Source organism: Uloborus diversus, chromosome 1 (genome assembly GCF_026930045.1).
Source record: "Uloborus diversus isolate 005 chromosome 1, Udiv.v.3.1, whole genome shotgun sequence".
Lineage (NCBI taxonomy): Eukaryota > Metazoa > Arthropoda > Arachnida > Araneae > Uloboridae > Uloborus > Uloborus diversus.
Genome location: NC_072731.1, coordinates 13,354,839 through 13,376,308, shown reverse-complemented (window position 1 = coordinate 13,376,308; position 21,470 = coordinate 13,354,839). Strand labels below are relative to the sequence as shown.

Below are 21,470 nucleotides of genomic sequence, written 5' to 3'. Positions count from 1 at the left end.
GATATAATAAGACTCTAATGTGTGTTTATATATGTTATATGTGCTGGCAAAACAGGGCGGCTATGAAAAAATTAAATAGGCCAACAGTTGACAGTCCTATGCAAATAACGCAAGCATTCATATCTATGCCTTTAACATTGATGAATTTTCGGCTGTATATCGTTTTTCAACTGGAAAATTAAATACCGGGTTTTATTTTGAATGGGGAATAATTTTGGTATCAGATGAATTTGTAATGAGATTTAAATATCCTAAGACGGACGAGCAGAGAAACAAAGAATAAATGAAAAGGAGAAAGTTCACTCATTCTTTTTGCAAAAGCAAATGAAACTGTCCAGGTTCATTATATCAATTGAAAGCTTCTGCGGGAAATTTAGAATGAAAAACGTATCCCCTATACACTTCAAGCGCAATATTGTTGAATGTTTATACTTATTGAAAAATCATTCAAGTAGAAAGTAAGGAAAATAGGGATGCACCTAGAAACATGAGCCAAAATGCTTTTTCATTTAACAGGTCTCGATTTCTATGCAAAAAATGCTCACCTTTATTTACAAGCGATGTGAAAAATGGGATGAATTCAAAGGATTTTTAGGTACACTGGAAGAAACTTCGCAATTTTGCGAATCAATAAATTTACGTCTAGTTTGTGAGCATACATGTGTAATGAATGAACTGGTTCTCATAAAACTAAAGGAGAACCTGAAAGAACTAATCCAAAGACATATTGAACAATTCAGTTGTGTGCTTTTTCAGTGAATTTAATGAATTATGTTCATGTTAAGTTATTTTGAAGAACTGGAATGACTCAGGGATCTTTTTTACTGTCTTCGGATACATCAGAACAACTGCCCGCCAGCAGATTATGATTATATTTGACTTCTCAACATCAGTGCTCCCGAGGAAACTCTTTTACAAATTGTGTAATAAACGACACCTCAGTGATAAGTTGCTCCCTAGGTTTGGACTTGAGGGCATAGAAGATAAAAACAACTAGAGAAAATGAACCGCCATCGAATAAAGTACATCTCAACAGATCGTAATCGATGATGAAGGAGAGGAAAAATGGAATAACTCTTAGATATGTACTTTTTCTTCATGCAGTTAGTGGATGTGACAACACATCTTCCCATGACTGGCTAAGAAATGCAAAACTGCACGGTGGTGTTCAAATGAACTGGTATCAGGTTGACCAGGCCACCATAGCTTTCCTTCCTGGAGTGAGTCCCGAAGCTTTAGCCGAAGCTGTAGAGATGGAGCTGGTTAATCTACATGAAAATGAGGCATCCCCCGATATTTTGTGACAGTAATCAGTTCCACCTGTTCCTCAAAGCAGCATGTAATGCAACTGTGAACCGTCTTTGTTAGTCTTCAACCAAAAGAGTAGTTTCATTCTGTTCGTATAGCAGGTACCGACAAGTAAACAAATGGTCGGCAGAGGAGAAGGAAGCCTCAGAGCGGAGTTGGTCGAATACCAACATAAATTTCGATATTGGTTCCTCACCAAACACTACATTAAACGATCCAACCTCACCCGTCCTTTTCAGATTTCTCTCATTTAATGAAAGAAAGGATATATTGGAGTGTGCTGTTGTTGCAGAACTGATGATCTTAGCTGCTCAGTTTTGTGCAATCTGCCATTTGAAAAGACTGCACACAACATCTTTACCATTCTAACCAACAAAAATGAAAAAAACGAATCCTTCTTTTTCCAGTTCCAAAGTACGATTGTACCCATCAAAGACACCATACAATCAAGACATTATGTGTAATTAATTTTTAAGATACGTTTTAATGATGAAACTAACATGTAAATAGTTTCACTATTTTGAAATCATTCTGTTTTTTTCTTTTGTCCATATCTCCCTTATTCTAATGGGAAGTGTTTTGTACTTAAAATCTTTTGTTAAAAAATATTATCTATTCAAAACCAAACTCGATAGATAACTTTCCAGTCGAAAAACGAAATACGGCCGAAAATTCATCAATGTTAAAGGCATAGATATGAATGCTTGCGTTATTTGCATAGGGCTGTCAATTATTGACCTATTTAAGTTTACTATAACTGTTATTTTTTTCCAGCATACATACATACATAAACAGGCATTAGAGAATTATTATATCATTCTTTGCCCCCCTTTTTTAGAATAGGATCTTCCATTTTGTATTGAAAAGTGTTTGCCAAAAATGGCCAGTTTTTGAAAAGTTTATTGAAAAGTGTTGCCAAAAATGGCCAGTTTTTGAAGCACAATATCTCCTAACCTATTAGTCGTACAGAACTCCACTTGAGCTTAAATTGTTCAAAATTTAATGTGCTTTAAAACTGGTACACATTTTTCAATACTTCACATTTAGTATCAAAAGTTGGATAGTTTAGGGGTTATAAAGGAAAAACTAAAAAAAGACCAAAAATTTCGCAGTTTTTCGCGAATTACACAGCGAGCACAGGTTTTTGAAAACTGCAAACTGAGATTTCCACTACCCTAACTGACCCAAACAACATATTAAAAAATCAGGACAACATCGTGTTTTGCGATTTTAATGTGTAATGTGACTTAACTAATTTTAGTTGTATTTATAGAGGGTTGCGTTTAATTTATTCGGGAATTTTTGATTTGCTGTTTTCTTTCTTTAAGAATGATTATTTTGACGGGAAATTTTACAATATTTTTTTCCTCTAATTGAAGCCCCAATGTTGAACAAGCGTTACTTGACATAACTTTTATTTTCGAGGTAGGCCGTGCAAAGCCGGGCAATGCAGCTAGTAAATAAATAAATACTAACATTTTAGCAGCTGGAAGTAAAAATTAAGTACCTTTAGAGTCTTTAAAAAACAAAAATTAAGACCTTAAAGCAGTGTATGGATTCTATTTTGTCTTGCACTAAAGGAAGCATCCTCCAAACCAAGGCACTTTTTTAAAAGAAAAACCAATAGTACGAGGACATTTCGAAAAGTAAAGATACACCGTACACCAGAGGAAAAGAAAAGTTTTGGCGAGCAAATTGGCAACCCAGGTGTTAACCTTGAACCTTTAGCTTTCTCCTAGTGGTTGTTCGGCATGGCAATGTTGATTCTGGTTGGAGTAGATCGTGTTTAAATGGCTGTGCCGATTCAGAATTCCTCCAAATGCAAAGTTCACTCAATCATACGTTTTCTTTATTCAAAAGGTCAGCATTCAGAGGATAGTCACAAAGAAATTGTTCCTGTTTTTGGGGACATTATGAATCGACAAAATATGACAAAATGGTGTCGTCATTTCTCTGAAGGTAGGACCGATGTTCATGACGAACAAAGAACAGGTTGGCCATCTGTGACCTCTGATGCCCTTTTTCAGAGAATGGAGGAACAAAGCAATTCATGCGAATAGACGTCTCAAATTGAAAGAATTGCATCATACCAAAAGTGTCAATGACTACTCTTTATGAAGTTGTGACAGTCAAGTTAGGGTACAAGAAATTGCATGCACGGTGGCTTCCGAAAATGGTAACGGAAGAACACAAAAAGAAAAGATGAGCTTTCCACTCGACTTCCTCACACGCTATGCAGAAGCAGGTGATGAGTTCCTTGATCACATTGCGAGGTGACGAGAAGTGGGTTTCTCACTATATAACTGAATCTAAGCAATAATCAATGTAATTGTGCCATTCAAATGCACCAAAAGCCAAGAAATTTAAAACTTCGATTTCAGCGAAAAAAATCATGGCTTTTGCTTTTTGGGACAGACAACGCATTCTTCTTGTCGAATGTATGCCTCCCTGAACAACCATTTAATGTTGCTGCATATTGCCAGACTTGGATACGTCTTCGAAAGGTAATTCAAAACAAAAGCAGGGGAATTCTGACTAATGGAATGTGCTTGCTTCATGACAACGCTCGGCTTCACACAGCGCTCCAAACCAAAGCATTACTCAAACAATTCAAATGGGAAGTATTGGACCATTCGCCATACAGCCCTGTACCTTGCTCCCAGCAACTTCCATTTATTTCTTTACCTGAAGTCACACCTTGATGGAAAATCATTCCATGACAATGAGATTAAAGATGAAGTTGAAATGTGGTTCCAACAGGACTATGACTGCTTCTATGACTGTGGAATACAAAAGCTTGTGCCCCGACTTAATAAATGTTCGGATAACAAGGGTAAATAACCCAGTTAATTAGAAGTAACTGATGTTTTATAAATTATTTTTTTTTAAAGAAATGCAAGCCATTGTATCTTTATTTTTGAAACAGCCTCGTATATTAGACAGCTATTACAGATGAGCAACCTTATTAGGAAATTCCTTTCAACATAATAATAAATATTAAACCATTAGTCAATCAAGACCTTGCATTAGGATGAGATTAAGAAGTAATAGAACACAGCACTAGTTATTATACAGAAAAAGGCAAAACATACACCACTAAATTCAACATAGAAATATGGAAGTCTGATTTAAAAGTGGAGTAAAAGTTTAGTTCGATCTTACCAAACATTTTTAATAAATGGCTGCAACGACTTCACAGACATACGACTAGCTGACTGACAAGTGATAATCTAAAATAAAGCAAGCAAATTAGAAAAACATTTTAGTAAATCAACAAAATTAGAAGGGAGGGGCTACAATGAACATAAATATTCCAAGAGCAAGAATACATTTTAAACGAAAACTAATTTAATTACCAATCATGTAGCTTACAAAGTGAAATAATTAATGATAATTAAAATTGTGACATTGTTAGCAGATAATGTCAAAAGACAAATACTTAAGAAAGAAGGTTGTTTTTATAAATGTTTTTATAAAAATCATCTTTCTGCTGAATACAGAAGTAAAATTGATAAATGTAACATTTGTACTGAATTTAGTCATAACAAATTGTTTTGCCAATTAAATCAAACTTCTGCTAATAATCCTAATACTCTTGTATCTCTAACGCAATCTGAAACATCTAAGGAATTTAAAACGACATTTTTGCAGACTTGCATTGTTGCTATACCGGCAAATAGCGGGAAGGAGCTAGTACGCTATTTTATTGACCCTAAAAGTGAAAGAACATTTTTATTGAGAAAACTTGTAAACTCTTCTAAAACCAATTAGGAAAGAAAAACGAATGAAATATTCTTTTAGTCAGCCTAAACCCCAAGAAATTATTTATGATGTTGTGTCAGTGGAGTTATGTAACGTATTTAATTCTAGTTCCCTGAAATTTGAAGCTCTAGTTACAGATGTTATCACTTGCGTAAAATTGAAACAAGCTCCTCGTGACCTCCATAGACTTCTTTGCTCACAAGGGTATAAATTGTGTGATACCAACCAGAAAGGAGAAATAGGAATCCTGTTCGATTTTGATTATGCTTGGCAAACTATGAGGGGCGAAGTTAAACAGTTACCAGGTGGGTTGTTGATTAGTGAAACTATATTAGGACATACTGTTCAGGGCCCATTGGAATTGGAAAACTTAAATTCAACAGCGGGAGTGTATTTTATAAGCACAGCGGATGCAGAATTAAACAATGAAATAAAGAAATTTTGGGAGTTTGGAATCACTAGGTACAACGAGGCAAATAATTCAGATATGGCTATTGTGAAAGATTTTGAAGATAACCTAAAATTTGTCGATGGGAGGTATAAAACGAAACTTTTGTGAAAATTTCATGACCTTCCGTTAAGCAATAACTTTAACATTGCAGTATACCGTTTCGAAGATTCAAAACCTAAATTATATAAAAAAGAATGGTTACTGGAAAATTACAATGCTATTATTCTAGAGCAGTTAAGAGACAGCGTAATTGAATCATGTCAAAATTAAAAGCGTGATGCAAAAAGTTATTATATGCCACATAGACCTGTAGTAAGAAAAGAAAAATCAACAACAAAGGCTAGGATTGTTTATGATGCCTCATCAAAATCAACAAATTTTAACTCTCTTAATGAACGTCTTGATTCAGGAATGAATTTAAATCCAAACATTTTAGATATCATATTAAAATTTCAAAAAATAAAATAGGACTTTCCGCTGATATCGAAAAAGCTTTTCTCCAAATTAAATTGCAGAGGAAGATAGGGATTACTTGAGATTCTTATATTTTGAAAATTGCAAAAGTAGCAAATAAATCAAATCTTATCGAATGACTTGTTTCTCTTTGGGGTTACCTGTAGCCCCTTTATTTTAGCCTCCACTATTAAGTATCACATAAGAAAATACGAAAAAGTAATTTTGAAACATACAACATGCTTCACACCTCACTTCATGTGAATGACTTTTTTGGTTCTAAAACTGCTGAATAAGCTGTTAAACTATCCACTGAAGCTTTTCCGATCTTGAAAGAAGAGAGTATGAATCTTAGAAAATTTCAAACTAATTCAGTTGAGTTTAAAAATGAATGGCGTAAATCTAACTTTTGCGTAAGTATGGAGGCAAATACAAAAAAGCCTTTCCAAGTATTAGGTATAAATTGGGACACTGATAATGATATTTTACGGCTGGAGTAAATGCCTATGTTAGACATGTTACAAAAACCCTTAAAATGTAACAAAAGAGTTGTGTTACAGACAGCGGCTAAATGCTTTGATCCTGCTGGATTTATTTCCCCTTTCCTAATTCGAATTAAGTGTTATTGTACAAGAACTATGGGAAATGGGACTTGATTGGGACGAAATGGTCAATGCAGAAATTAGGAAGAAGTAGTATGAATGGTGTTCTGAGCTTGATGTATCAAAACACTTTTCAATTCCAAGACATTATTTTGCACATTCTTCCGAAGTATTGGAAGAAATACTACAATTGTATATTTTTTCTAATGCTAGCCCAAAGGCGTATGGGGCAGTAGCCTATTTTAGATCATTTTTAAAAATTATTCGATTGAAACAAGTTTTGTCATGTCAAAATCGAGAGTAGCGCCTCTGAAAAAATAACTCTTCCAAGACTTGAATTGATGGGTGCTGTAATTGCAGCATGCCTAGGAAAATATCTTGAGAATTTATTTACTGTTCAAACTATTTTCTTCTGGACTGACAGTACTATTACTTTCTGCTGGATTAAAAGATCTGCTTCAAAGTTGAAATCATTTGTTTCCAATAGAACTATTGAAATTCAAGATTTAACAAGTCCTTAAGCTTGGCGATTTTGTGATAACAAGAGTATTCCAGCAGATTTCTTTTCCAGGGGCCGCAAAGCTGAAGAGTTAATTGGTAACGGAAAATGGTTACACAGTCCTGCTTGGTTATCAGAAAATGAAGAATTATGGCCCTAACTTTAACTTAAAAAAAGTGAAATTGATCTAGAGGCTGAACGAAAGAGTGTCCGAGATTGTGCAGCAGTAAATGTAGTTCAATCTGGGCAAGAAAAATTTAACTTCTTGACCAAATTTTCTTCATGGTCGAAGCTTATGCGAGTGACTGCATGCATGGTGCCTACGGTTTTTCACTAATTTGAAATTGAAATCAGTTGCTGTCATAAAATGTGATTCTTTGACTTGTGAAGAACTGAAAAAGGCCTCGGAAGTATTATAAAAATTATTCAGGAAGAAACATTTTCTGAGGAAATAAAATGCTTAAAACAGAGAAAACCGATTACTTCTAATAGTAAAATTAGTTCACTTAATCCATTCATAGAGAAAAGTGGAGGACTACAAGTCGGGGGAAGACTAAGAAATGCAGAAATAGCTAATTCACAAAAATATCCTATTCTTCTAATGAAAGGAAATTTTATCACTAATTTGATAATCAAGTATTATCATGAAAAACATCTTCATGGCGGAGTCCAATTGCTGTTATTCGTATTAAGACAAGTATTTTGGATCATCAATGCAAGAATTGAAATTAAATATTGCATTTGGAAACGTGTGAAATGTTGCCGATTCAGGGAGATGACGCAATCGCGACTAATGGTTGATCTACTTACCAACAGAGTTATTCCAAGTAGAATTTGCATTGGTCATACAAGGTTCACTCATAAATATTTCTTATGTCGCGAACCAGCTCCAACGTGCATTACATGTGATGTGAATCAGACAGTGTTACATATTTTAAGTAACTGCCCAAATTTTAATCAAATACATTTTAAATATTTTAACCCTTTTTTGAATTAGTTGTTTGGGGACCCACCCCATTGCAATTTATACTCCTTCCTCCAGAAGAATGGTTTCTCCCTTTTAATTTAGCGATTGTATGGTCATAATTTGATTTTTTCCTTCTCTTATTTTTCAAAGTTTTTTTTAGTAAAGATATGGTTTTATTTGTTTTTTCTTAATGTTTTTAACAACTTTTTATTTCAAACCGCTTGAAATTGACTTTTACCTCAAAATATGTTTATTTTTATCATTTCTTAAATGTATACTTGAATGAAAAATAAATAGTGTAAAGCAAAGAATCGTTTGGCGCAGTATAGCCCTCAAGAGCTCTTGAGCCATTAAAATCAAATCAACCAACCAAGTAGAATTTTTTCTAGAACTGGAGCTCATTTTACTGGACCATTCCTTGTGAAAATGAAGAAAGGGAGAGGAGTTAGATCTACTAAGCGTTATGTTTGCATTTTTATTTTTTTCGCTACTAAAGCTGTACACTTGGAATTAGGGGGAGATCTGTCCAGCAAATCATTTATAGCAGCTTCAAAAAGATTTACAGCAAGAAGGGGAAAACCCGAAGAAATAAGTACGGACTGCAGTACTAATTTTGTTGGCGCTGATAGAATTCTGAAGAAAGAAATTTCTGTTATAAATTCAAGTCCTGAATTGTCTGTAATTGGCTTTTGACAGAAAATATAAAAAAGGAATTTCAACCCCCCTCAGCAGCACATCATGGCGACTTTGGGAAGCGGCTGTTAAGTCCATGAAATATCACTTACGTGGGATGATCGGTTGTCAAATCCTCACATATGAGGAATTCTTCACCTGATCACTCAAGTTGAAGGGTGTTTAAATTCAAGACGATTACTCCAATTTCTAATGATCCTAATGAGTTGCGCACCCTCACACTGGGACATTTTCTTATTGGAGCACCTTTGACAGCTGTACCAGAACGGGACTTGACTTTGCAAAAGATAACCCCTCTGCAAAGGTGGTTGTCAACACAGCAAATATTACAAGGATTTTGGAAGCATCGGGCAAGTATTTATGTCAGTTACAACAACGGGGGAAGAAGAAAAATTCCTGTGAGAATCCTCATATACATGACTTGGTGCTGATAAAAGAGGATAATCAACCACAATTGACATGAAAATTAGGTTGCACCATTAAACTTTTCTTGGAGCAGATGTAAAAGTTCGGGTTGTTTCAGTTAAAGACATTAAATGGTGAATTGAAATATCCTATTACAAAATTGTGCAAATTGCCTATTGATAATATTGCTACTTGTGGAAAAAAAAAACCTTCGGATTAATGTATGTGAAATTATTATGATTGATTAATTTTACAGACCTATCTAGTTGATTGCTTATGAAATATTGATTTAATTGTGATTATTTTGATATGAATGTTTAATTTGCTTAATTTTAAGTAAGCAGTTAAAGGAATTATTGCTTTGAAATATTGAAATTTTAAGTTTTGAAATATTAAGAATGTTATTCGCCCGGGGGGATTATGTTTAAGCTTTAATGTAACTTTAATTTTAACTGTAGGTGACGCAGTTGGCAACTGATATATATATTGCTTGCCTGTTTCATTTGGCTTCTTGTTATTTGAAAATTCTTGTTCACGTTCTTAGTTTCATTTGTCTTGCTTTGAACTTTATCTCTTGAATCTTGAATTAATATGATGAACTTTAATTTCTTTAGTATTATTCACAAAAGTTTTAGTTACAGTTGCTTTTAATATTTTAAGTATAATGAAAGATAGATGTTTTTATGAATTTTTTGAGTTGTGGACTGAATCTGCAAGTCTCTGAAAATCTGAAAATAATACATGAACTTACGACACACAATGTAGTAACTGATCTCATATGCTATACTTTTTCCACACTATGCCAATTAGTATAGTACTATAGCATTATGCTCAAATCTATTTATATATATATAATGTGACTTTTCCCACATATTTGCATTTTACTGCCAGAGTTTGAAACTTAAGCTTTTAAGTGATGTATTGGAATATAAGGAACTAATATGTATCATAACATGAAATATCAATGGTCTAAAAGGTTTTCTTGTGCTTGAAAAATAATGATTTGCATGTGTTGTGGGTGTGATCGTATGTCTGTGGCTATGGCCTTTGAGACCAAAAATTCTCAGTAGTCGGTTTTAGTCAATCATGTCAAATTTTTAAGTAATACAGGGCTCAACGAGACCAATCCAAAAAATACACGAAATTTGCGAAAGATATAGGACAAAAGAAAATATTTTAAGTAAGTCACAATTACATACACTCAAACACAATGAAAAAAAAATTACATTTTTTGGCTACTGATGAACAAAAATCAACACTGATTCGCCACATAAAACAAATTAAGAGCCCTCTTCGTACAAGTGATTGAAAAACCAAAAAGAGAAGCTCACAACTTTGACTTTCTATGGCTGATTATTATTGAGTTATGCGAGTATTGCACAAACAGTGCACAAATTACAGGGTTTCTGCTACGGTCGCATTCTTCAAGAAATGGAAAAATATTATCTAAATTATGAAAATAAAGAAAGGCATTTTTGTTTTTTAACTGACCGAGAGATAAAGCAAGCTTGGAAAATATTCAACAATATAAATCTTAGCTAAGATGTTTCAATTGCTATTAAGCTCAGCAATATTTAGATGTAATGGGCATTTTGTCCCGCTAATTAATGCATTACTAACAGGAAGGGACTTGTACCATTTTAAAAGTCAAGCTTGTGCTCTCTTAATGGTAAGTACAATTCTAAATGATTCATTTCAATTTTGTTTTTAAAAGGCAAGTACATGTATTGTTTTAAAGATGCATTTGTTAAATTTTGACTAGTTTTGAAATAAGATGAAACACATTGAAGCATTTAGAAAGATTTGTAAACATATTTGCTAACTTTTGAGATTTTAGATTTTACTTAAATACCCCCCCCCCCCCCCCAATATTAGTTTTTTACTAAAGAACTTTTGAACTTAGCTAAAACTCTGCCAGACTAGTCATAAAACAAACACTTTAAAAGGGAGTAAGGAGATGATAAAATATAAATAGAGTTGCCCATCTTCACATGGATATATCAACTATTAAAAAAAGTCGTTACAATTCATTTAGGAGTTGATTGTTATTAAAAGGGCAATTTATGTTGAAATCTGAGCAAACTTTTTTTGAGAATACAATGCTTCCTTTACTTCATGTAAGAAATTAAAAACAAATAAGCAGCAACAAGAACAACTTCTTTAAATGAATTTCTATGGAATGTGAACTTAACTAACAAATATTTTTCTCCTTTTTAATATGTGTGTACTTAAAAATATATTTAACAGCTTGATTCATAAAAATATATATATATATATATATATATATATATATATATATATATATATATATATAACAATTACCACTATACCACAAACAAATCAAGTTAGCCACCATTTGATATTTTTGATAAAATAGATTAAAAAATTAAGATATTACATAGATTTAAATAACTTTGGCGGTTACTGTTGCTTTAAAAAAACTTACTTCTTTCAGTGAATGAAGGAGGAGGTATTGACGCTTTGGTTGATTTTCAATCTCACTCAAAACAAACGGCAAATACTCAGTCAAGTTTCCTACTGCCACACTTCCTATGAAACAGCACATTATACTATATAACTTACTGGGAAAAAATTTAGAGAATCAGCAATATCAAAATTGAACTTTCAACACACAGCACAAATACCTAAAGCAAAAGAAGCTGCAGTCTTGACTTCCTCACTTTGGGAAGAAAATGCTTCTAGAAGAACCGTCTTTAACTCTGATATGCTACTTAAATCACTAAAGAAGAATTAAACAATTTTATTATTTCATTACACATATTTAAATGACAAAACAAAGCATATTTAGAATAATGCTTTGTTTTGTATGAATTATTTACTTTAAAAAATATGTGTTTTTTTATTTTGGTAGTTTATATATATATATAAATATATTTGGGGATTCATTTTTGCAACTTCAATATGGGGGAGGGGTGGCTATGCACATTCCAGGCATTGAATGAAGTTTAAAAATTCCCTGGATTTTCCCTGTTTTTTTTTTCGTTCTTTCCAGTTTCCCTGCGGTGTGGCAACTCCATGCAAGGCTTTCAAAAATTTTGTAATTTGAAAGGACAAAAGAACACTGAAATCACACATAAGGAATGAACTTAAAGATGAATAGGGATAGAGGGACCTAAAAAGCTTAATCAATTGAAGCTAAGGTTGTAAATGCAACATATTTTATACTTAGAACATATTCAAAAAGTGCAAAATCATTTTAGAAAAAAAGATTTTTAACACACAATTAAAAAAAAATAAAACACTTGATTTAAACCAAGAAACCCTTCTGGAAAATTAAACACATACAACTTCAACGAAAACTTACATATGTTTTCCTATTTCTCCTATTGCTAGTAGAGCAAATAACTGCACTGAATCTGAATTCCTTTTAGCCTAGTAAAAAAAAAAAAAATAACATCAAATTTAATAATTGTTTAACAAAAGGATTTGATTATAAATGTAACAACACAGCTGCCAACATTGAAAAATGAAAGTAAGTGAGACTTTCCATGAATAAATTTAAATTTAACCATAAAAATTTGAGTGTAAAAGGGATTTTTTAAATAAAAGTAGGGGGCTCTTGAATAGGGCATTAGAAAATCTGACAGAATCCAAAAATTGAAAAATGGAGAAAACTATTATTATAATTTTTTTAAGTTAAAACATATAGCTTTCATTGCAGCAGGTAAAGATTTGAGGAGTTTACTTTCAAAACGGATTATATCCACTTTTGGAAAAGATATTTTTTTCCCCGTTTTCATAATCTTTAATATGAGCCCTATCGACTATCCGTGTGGTGAACGGAGCAGAATAGTCCCAACGTAGTCCATGCGTGTCGTAAAAGGCAACTAAAATGGATATCCAATCTAAGGTGAGAGGCACTGTGCTGATGGATGGATGGCATCTGGGTTGTATGATGTCTAAACAGTTCCCTTGAGGAACCGGGCGAAACCTCGTTGTAATTTGCCTTGCACTTGTACAGGGTGGTTGTGCAGGTGTTGACCTTTTACCACCGCTCAGTTCCCAGCTCCTTTGGAGCTGGATACTGGCTTGAAGGAGAGAACCAGCAACCTTGCTGCTGGAGGAGGTGAAGGGTGCAGGTCTGCAACCCACCGACTGGTGAGGTGGCATTCCTGCAACCACCCGACACTGCAGTAGGGGGCAGGGGGGTACTCATTTATGCACAAAAATGCAACAGGTGCAGGCAGGAGATGGGAGGCTGTTACAGAAGGCAAAAGCCACTGGGCGAGCCATTCCCAAGAAGGTAGGAGAAACCAAAAATGTCATTAATCGGAGGTTTCAACCCTGCACAAACTGCTGCATCTTAGACAGTAAGAACTGGTCAACCACAATCATATGCTCAAGCAGTGCATATGTTTAAGATGGCTGTTGTGAAAGAAGCCTTCCCGTCTGAGAGATTATCTCGAGATGACATTGAACATATTCAGCTTGTCTTTCTTTTTAAGGAGGACAGACCTGATTCTCTCTGAGGTTCACATGCTGAAAATGCAGTAGGCTTTTTAACAAAAATAGTATTAGGAAGGCTTTTGGTCTTCTTACTGGATTTTACACCTTAAAGCAGCACCTTGCTATAATGGGTGTCAGTAATGATCCAATTTGCAGAGGTTACCTCTTTAAGGAAGAAACTATTTCTCACACTCTGTGAGATTGTGAAGTATTTTTTACCTATAGGTTAATCATTTACTTGAACCATGCAAGATTCATGACATTCCTATTAGGTGTTTGCTGAATTCTGCTGCAGCTACTGGTCTGTTTTAAGATTTATGTTTGGGGACTAGTACAATAGACCTCTGGTCGCAGTGTTTGGTTCTGTTGAGCCCCCTTTCATTCATTTCATTTCAAGCCCTGTCGACCCACGAATTTCTTTCTTGTTTTATATCTACTTTTTAAGAATGTCTAAATATTGGTTCTACCATCTAAACGGCATATATCTATCCCCTTGTTTCTCACCAGGTAATTTTCAGCGAAGTGAAACCTATCCCTTATTTGCTGGTACCCACTCATTCACTTTCATATCAAAAGGGCAAACATCCAAATTTGAATTTACCACTTCTAATTCAAAAGTAGTTCATAAATAAAATAGCAGAGCGAAGCAGTGGCTGAGTATTTCCAATCAAGCGTGATACTTGTCTGTATTAAGAGATTGCAACACCTTGCTCCTTGTGCAAGTCTGTTATCAATTAGGCAAGCACAACCTCAAATTATGATGACAAATTAATATTAAATAATTGATATTACTATTAAATTGTAATTAATTGAAAAATTGTGATCTGTTAATACCTACAATGTTGTTATTAGAATTGGCTTGGATGGTTATATTGTTCATACTTAATTGGATCAAAGGTCCTTTTTTGTTCAATGAAAAGAAGTAGTAAGTAGAAAGAAATAAAGTAGAGTTTAAAAAAAAATTGTTAAAATTAAAAAATGTTGAATATTTTGTTTCAATTTAACAAAGTTTATTTCAGAAGAAAATGCATGTTTTTTCGCAAAAGGGATGACATCCATCGTTTTACACCAAAACAAAATATATCTAAAATAAAACTGGCAATTTAGGTCTTGTAAAATTGATGAAAAATTTCTAGACTATTGTTACTTGTTATTCTACCAAAACATCGAGAAATACAAAATTCTAGCAATTAGTGTTTGTGTGAAAAAGCGTTTTTTTTTTCGTTTTTCCTAAAAATATATAACTGGATATAATCTGTTTTGAAAGTAAACTCCTCATTTAGGAAAATTCAGGAATGTTTCACTACATTTTTTTGGGAAATAAAATTTTAAAAGAGCACATGGATCAAAAATGACCATTTCAAACTCCTGCACGCAAAAGGTTCTGTTTTTGAAACCGTGAATATTCTACTGTTGTTCACTAAAAAATCCCCCTTTTTTTGTTGTTTTGAAAGAAATTTGGGATGTACTTACTTCATTAAGAAGTTTTGGAGAAGGTATCAAAATTTGGGAGTTTCTAAAACAATTGGGGGGGGGGGGGTAGTTGGCATAAACATGTGTAGTGTAATGAACATGTTATGACACAGAAAAGCAAAAGCAGACAAAAATGCCTCAATGCTTCTACCTTGTTATTAATAGTTGAGTAACTACACACTTCAGAATTTTTAGCAAACATGGACACAAAGACTGGTAACTCAAGCCTACTCAGCAAGAACGGATAAGAAAATAAAACACAATACTGACATGCTTGTTAATACCATTATGAAAATTTTTGGCACCATAAAATTTTTATTGAAAAAGACTGATTAGCAAAATTTTAAGACACAAAAGTCATTGAAATTAAAAAATCAAGTTTCTATTAAAATAAAGTTATCTATAGAAAAAAAAAATAAGTGTTTTTGTGTATCAATTTCATTCTGTGCAATTGTGGCTAGAGAGCAAATGTAATCGAAAGAAAAAAAAGTTTCGGCCAAGCTTCAATCAATATGGACACAGTTGTCCACTCAGTAACACAGTTCGCACAAAAAATTGAAAAACTTCTTTGAGGACTAAAGAATTTGAAAGCATGAACTTTTCTGCAAAAAAAAAAAAAAAAAAAAAAAAATGTTGATTTAAGTAATGTCAAAATTCATTTCAAAGATTTGTTGCGACTGAAATTAGGAAACATGTGATACAATATTTTTTCAATGCTTGTTCACTTTATACAAGTCACGATTTTTGATGTGCATTTAAGTTTGGCATCTAATACATTTCAAGTTTCATGTGATTCAAGAGTGTCTGAACCTGGAGATTTGGTAAATAACAATGCTGATTGGTCAATTTTTTGGTAACTTAAATTGGCAAAGTTCCAAAGATAAGATTTTTATTAAATGAGTTATTAATAATGAAAATTTAATAAAGTGGAAATTTTAAATAAGTCAATTCTTTTAGAGCACTAAATTTGGCACAAATTTTTCAAAAAAAAAAAGTTTCCCAAAATTATCAGATTTTTCTGAGAAAAAATTGGGTTTTTGTTGGTTCTAAAATCGTAAAAACTCCGCAAAAGGCGGCAGCAAAAACTTTTTTGACAAGTTTTTTTTAATCCTTTTTTAAAAATAAATAATAAAATTCCAGGAAAGAAGCACATTTTAAAAGTTTTCAAAGAACTAGAAAATTTAAATTTTTATTTCAAGCATGAGTGAAGAAACTAAATGTGGCGAAATGTTGACAATAAAGCATGATATAGTGAGCAGCGCTTATTTGAATCACGTTTGTTTCAAACAATTCTGGTTCAATAAAGCAAAAATGTGCATGTGTGTTTGATTTTTTTAAAGAACTTTACTTCAACATAAAACAATATGAAAAAGCAATTACATACAAAATTCAAATTTTAATTTATTTGCTTCGAAAATTGTATCAGATTACTGAAAATAGGTAGTAATTAATTTCTGCACTCTTTATGCAATGTCATAAAACTAACTACAGGCAGACTATTTCAGAATTCACACCTTATTGCTCCAATGTTAACGCTATCAGTGAAAAGGACTAAATTGCAGAGGTTGCATCAACACCATGTCTCCCTCCATTTTATGGTTTTGTTGCTTGTTCCCCCCTCCCCCCTGAGAAAACTGTCTAAAAGTATCCAACACTCTGCCTTCCCCTCATTTCACTGCATACAAAAAAAAAAAACAACCTCAATTAGCTAAAAGAAGGCAAAGAAAAAGATAGCGCATATGCACCACATGTTTCTAGAAAATGGTTAGTTACATACGCCTGATTCATTTAAGCAGCATGTTTGATTCAAATATCCAACAGTTTTCCAACTTTAAAGCAGGATTTCGTTCTGATTTTGAGGATTTGATTCATTAAAGCGACTGATTCAATTAGCCACTGATTTAAATATACGGCACTCACTGTATAAACATAATAACTCTCTCATAATAAACTAATTTCATAATCATTTGTTGCTGAGCAGACCATAGCATAGTCCAGGAAAGTGTAGTCTACCCTGAGAAAATAAATTAATGATCTAAGGCAAGTTTAGTCAACTTGAAAAAATCTAACCAATTTTTTTTCTAGTTGATTCCTTTGTATTTTTTGCTGTCAACACCAAAACTGAATTTATTATTTTTTTCTATCATGCTTGGATTTTTCAAAAAGTACAAAACTCAAAATTCTTTAAAACTTAATAATTTCAACTTCACAATAAAATTAAAAATATTTTTCACACATCATATTTTGTTAAAAAATAAATTAGTTTAAAACTTTCATCTTCATGAAACATACAAAATGTGTTCAAAATGATATATGTCCCTTCCATACAATCGTATGATACTGTCCAACCATGGATTACATGAAATTTTCATATGTCCAGATAAGACAAATCTATGAATAAGGGGGAAAAGTAAAGATTTGATGCGCATATTCCGCTCATTTGAATGAGACTCTGCTTTTGCAAAAGCTGACATCAGTAAAAAATAATAGATTCGTCCATTTCCGGCTGTAAAATGGATGTTTGTCTTTCCATACAATCCTTGGTCAGACAGTAGTTTTGCTTCAGCTAGTGATCTGTTTTAAGAATTGTTTAGGGACTAGTACAATAGACCTATGGTTGCAGTGCTTGGTTTAGTTGATCCCCCTTTCTTTCATACGATCCATTTGAAGAGAATCAAAATTTATACATTGTACAGAAAAATAGTACAAGTTGGTAGTTCTAAGTTAACAATAAACAATGACCAGATATTTCACATACATATTTTTTCTTATGGAAAACTCATGGCATACATATAAACACATTAAGACAATTTACCTTCAGTTCTTGCAAAAACTGTTGAACCACGGGTAATGCTTCCTGAGGACACGTAACAGTAAGAGCAGCAACACATTTAGCTATTGAATGATAAGCTTGCTTATGAATAGTTGGGGGTGCATTTCCTTGACCATGCTGTCCATTAACAGTACATATAGGAGCTGTTAACCTCTAAAACAGCAAAGGAAATAATGAGCTTAAAATCACACAAAATTTATAATTTTCTGTGAATTCATAATTTTAAAATTAAAATTAGTCAATCCAAATAATCAGGGGTCCCCACCAAAATTCTTTAACTCATTTTCTTTTAAAATTGCCAGGGCGAGATATTGAAGTTCAAGGAAGATTTGAAACATTTTTTTTAAATATTGCAGACATCTACATTTTTAAAAAATAAAAATTCATTAAATAAAAATAATTTAAGGAGAAGAACTTCAATATTATACAAAACCAGTATCAGATACATTTTCAATGTAGAAAAACTGTACAGATGTTGTATTAAACTAATTATGCAACTGAATACATTGCAGTATTAAACAAAGCATTTCTCAGCAGACAAAATGAAAACATACAGCATGTTTTAACTAATTAAATATTTTTTTTTTGGGGGGGGGGGAGCTTATGTTAGACATGATATAAAGAATGAACTTTTAAAATTAGATAGTACTCTGTAGGAAAAATAATAAATTAATATGAGTGCAAGAATATAATATTCAAAAGAATATATACAGGTAAGAAAACAAGTTTAAAAAAATCAAATATGTTTTCCATGCAAAAGAAAAATAATACCCATTAGTGGCATAACTGCAGTGGCACTATAAAAAGGCTTTAAAAATGAACTTCAATATTTTATGACCACTTTGTGATAATGTCATACACAAACGTAGAGTCACAGCAAAAAATAGTATTAAACCAGCTATGTTGCACGGCTTTGCATGATTTGCCTTGAAAATAAAAGTTATGTCAAGTGATGCAGGTTCAACATTCAGGCTTGAACAAAGGAAAAAAAATCAGTAAAATTTCCCAGCATTGTAGAAAAATAATCAAAAAAGAAAATTTTTTAAATTCCTTGATTACAGGAAAAGCCTCAAAACAAAGTCAGAATTTTATTTGTTCATATTCGAGAGAAAAAATGGCAACAGATCTTTCTTCTCAATGATTTTCCTCACGCTACAAATTATAATAAAAGCATTGTTACGGAAAGATGAAGCACTGAAAAATAATTTGAATGGAGGAAAGCCTTCGAAAAATAGTTTTTTTCTTTACTTTTTTTCTTCATATGACTTTTGAGTATTTATAAACTTTCAAGTCATTGTTTAACTTAATGAACTCAAGATGCACTCAAAGCTAAATTGTTCTATTTCTAAGTAATTAGGTTGTCTTGATTATTTACTGAACTTTTCTGAATGATATGAGATTAAGCAAAATGGCTTTTTTGAGTTTATGGAAAAAGTTACTTGGGAGTTCTGCAAAAAAAATTAGTAATGGAATTTTTTTCTCATTAATATTAATTTATAAACAAAAAACATTACTACACGAATCATAACATTAATGTACTTAGATTACTGGCCACAAAAAACAAACTGAAAAACATACCCTTAAAAGTTCTCTGTATGTTACTCCAGGCAGTTGGGTAGTAACAAGCGACTGAAAAAACTCAAGCATAGCATTTAAAGCAGCACCTAAGAAATAACAATTACTAACGAATATTTTACACATAAAAAAGGTGAACATCTCCAAAATATTTTCTTTTATATTAGAAATTAAGAGTATAACAAAGTTATATAAGCTTCAAAATAAAATTACTAATTCAATTTATTTTAAGCAGTCGAGAAAACACATTTCTGCAACTATGACTTAAGCTTTAAAAATATTAAAAGAAAATAATGATTTGAATATTTAAACCCTTTTGTAATTTATTTATGAGAAAAAGATTCCAGTTTTCTACAACAAATATAAAAGTTAAATAGCCAGAGGTATAAGATATCATTCCACATCTTGGTTATTTTTTTGAAGTGAAGCTTCAAATTTTTTTATCCAATAAAATATTTTACTCTTGAAAAATAATTTTTACTCTTTTCAAGTGTAGACAACAAGAAATAGGGTTGGTCCAGGTTTTTATTTTTAGGTGTGCATTTTGTGAACTTTTTGCTATTTTGTGAAAAAAATAACTATTGTCACTGAAATTTTCTTTTGTATATTTTTTTTTTTTTTTTTGTATATGTGTGTGAGAGAGAGAAAATATCCTATTATATCATATAGAGCCTGTTTAGCTATGACAAATCTAGTGAAACTCCTTTAGCCTTCACTAAAGGATTTCACTGCAAATGACTTGGGAGCTTGGGGGAGGGGGGGGGCAGTGAATTGGTTAAGCTTAAGAAAGTGTTTTAAAAATTTCTTTTTAGGCATAAAGCAAACCGTACTCACTTCTAAATCGAACCCGGGTAAAGAAAAGATAATTAGAGTAATGAAAATATAAATCATCTAATTTAATGCAAGCTATATAAAATTGCACATAGTATGATTGCTAGACTTGGCAGTCATGCTATGTCCAGAGATAGCTGGTCATACTGAAATACAAAGCTTAAGAGTGAATTTTAATTAAATTTTTTTAAAATTGTTTGTGCCAATATTTTTTAACGAATTTGTAAGTAACTTTATTATGCAGTTTCAAATGAAAGGAAACATTACAAGATATAAAAAGAAATATTGCTATAACAAGCAAACAAATCAGACCTTAATCTCGACTCAAGACATTGGAGAGGTCTAAAAGTTATGTTCTTGAATATTCTTTGTTTTTATACTCACTGAAAGCAATATAAAGAGTGAGAAGTGAATGATGACTGATCACTTTAAACTTTTAACTGCAATTGCAATACATAAAATAATTAAGAATATACAGCTGCACCCCATTTGTAGCAAAGTCAAAGGGACCTAATAAAAATTGTTACAGACAAAATTTCTTTACAAAAAATTAAGTAATATGCAGAACAATGTGAAGGTGAAATGAAGTTAGTTCATTGCAGCCATAAATTGCTTCCCAATAAATGGGGTGTGACTTGATTTTGTAAATAGAGTACCCCACCAAAATAAAATCACTATGATTGTTTAAGTTTATTAATAAATCACAAAGCGAACCAACATGAAGGTAACAAGTACGTAACAAAAGTCGATACATGAATAAGGAGAACCTTCATCAAGGCAGGAAAAACTCAAATGTATAAAAAAAAGGAGAGAAAAATTGTCCTGCTGAAATCAAGGCACCTCCTTTATGCTATTGCAAGTTGCTTCAGATATTCATGACGCTGCAGGTAAGCTGATTAATGACACCACACAATTATCAATAACCATTTTTATGTCAGTAAACCAGTTTCAGGGTGGCAACAGGAAATGTGAAAAAAAGTTCCCTGACTTTTCCCTGATTTAATTCACCAAATTTCCCTGATTTACGTTACCAATGATAATGGTTTTCATTCTTTGCTCTACTTAGAATCCATTGTATGTTTGTATTAAATGCAGTATTTTAAACGTTTTAAGTTGTGTAAAGTTGTTGAACTAAAGATATATTTTTTAAA

General features: G+C 32.4%; 1 protein-coding gene across 1 annotated transcript in view; it reads right to left on the bottom strand.

Annotated features, from left to right (window-relative positions):
• The window catches only part of LOC129228028 (cullin-associated NEDD8-dissociated protein 1-like), a 112,844-nt gene that overhangs the window by 22,208 nt on the left and 69,166 nt on the right, over nt 1–21,470 (bottom strand). Inside the window, exons 21-26 of the mRNA XM_054862658.1 lie at nt 19,492–19,577; nt 17,896–18,066; nt 12,466–12,533; nt 11,786–11,880; nt 11,587–11,690; nt 4,471–4,538 (exon numbers count right to left, since the gene is read on the bottom strand). Of these exons, the coding sequence (XP_054718633.1) occupies nt 4,471–4,538; nt 11,587–11,690; nt 11,786–11,880; nt 12,466–12,533; nt 17,896–18,066; nt 19,492–19,577 (592 nt within the window). The remainder of the gene's footprint in view (nt 1–4,470; nt 4,539–11,586; nt 11,691–11,785; nt 11,881–12,465; nt 12,534–17,895; nt 18,067–19,491; nt 19,578–21,470) is intronic.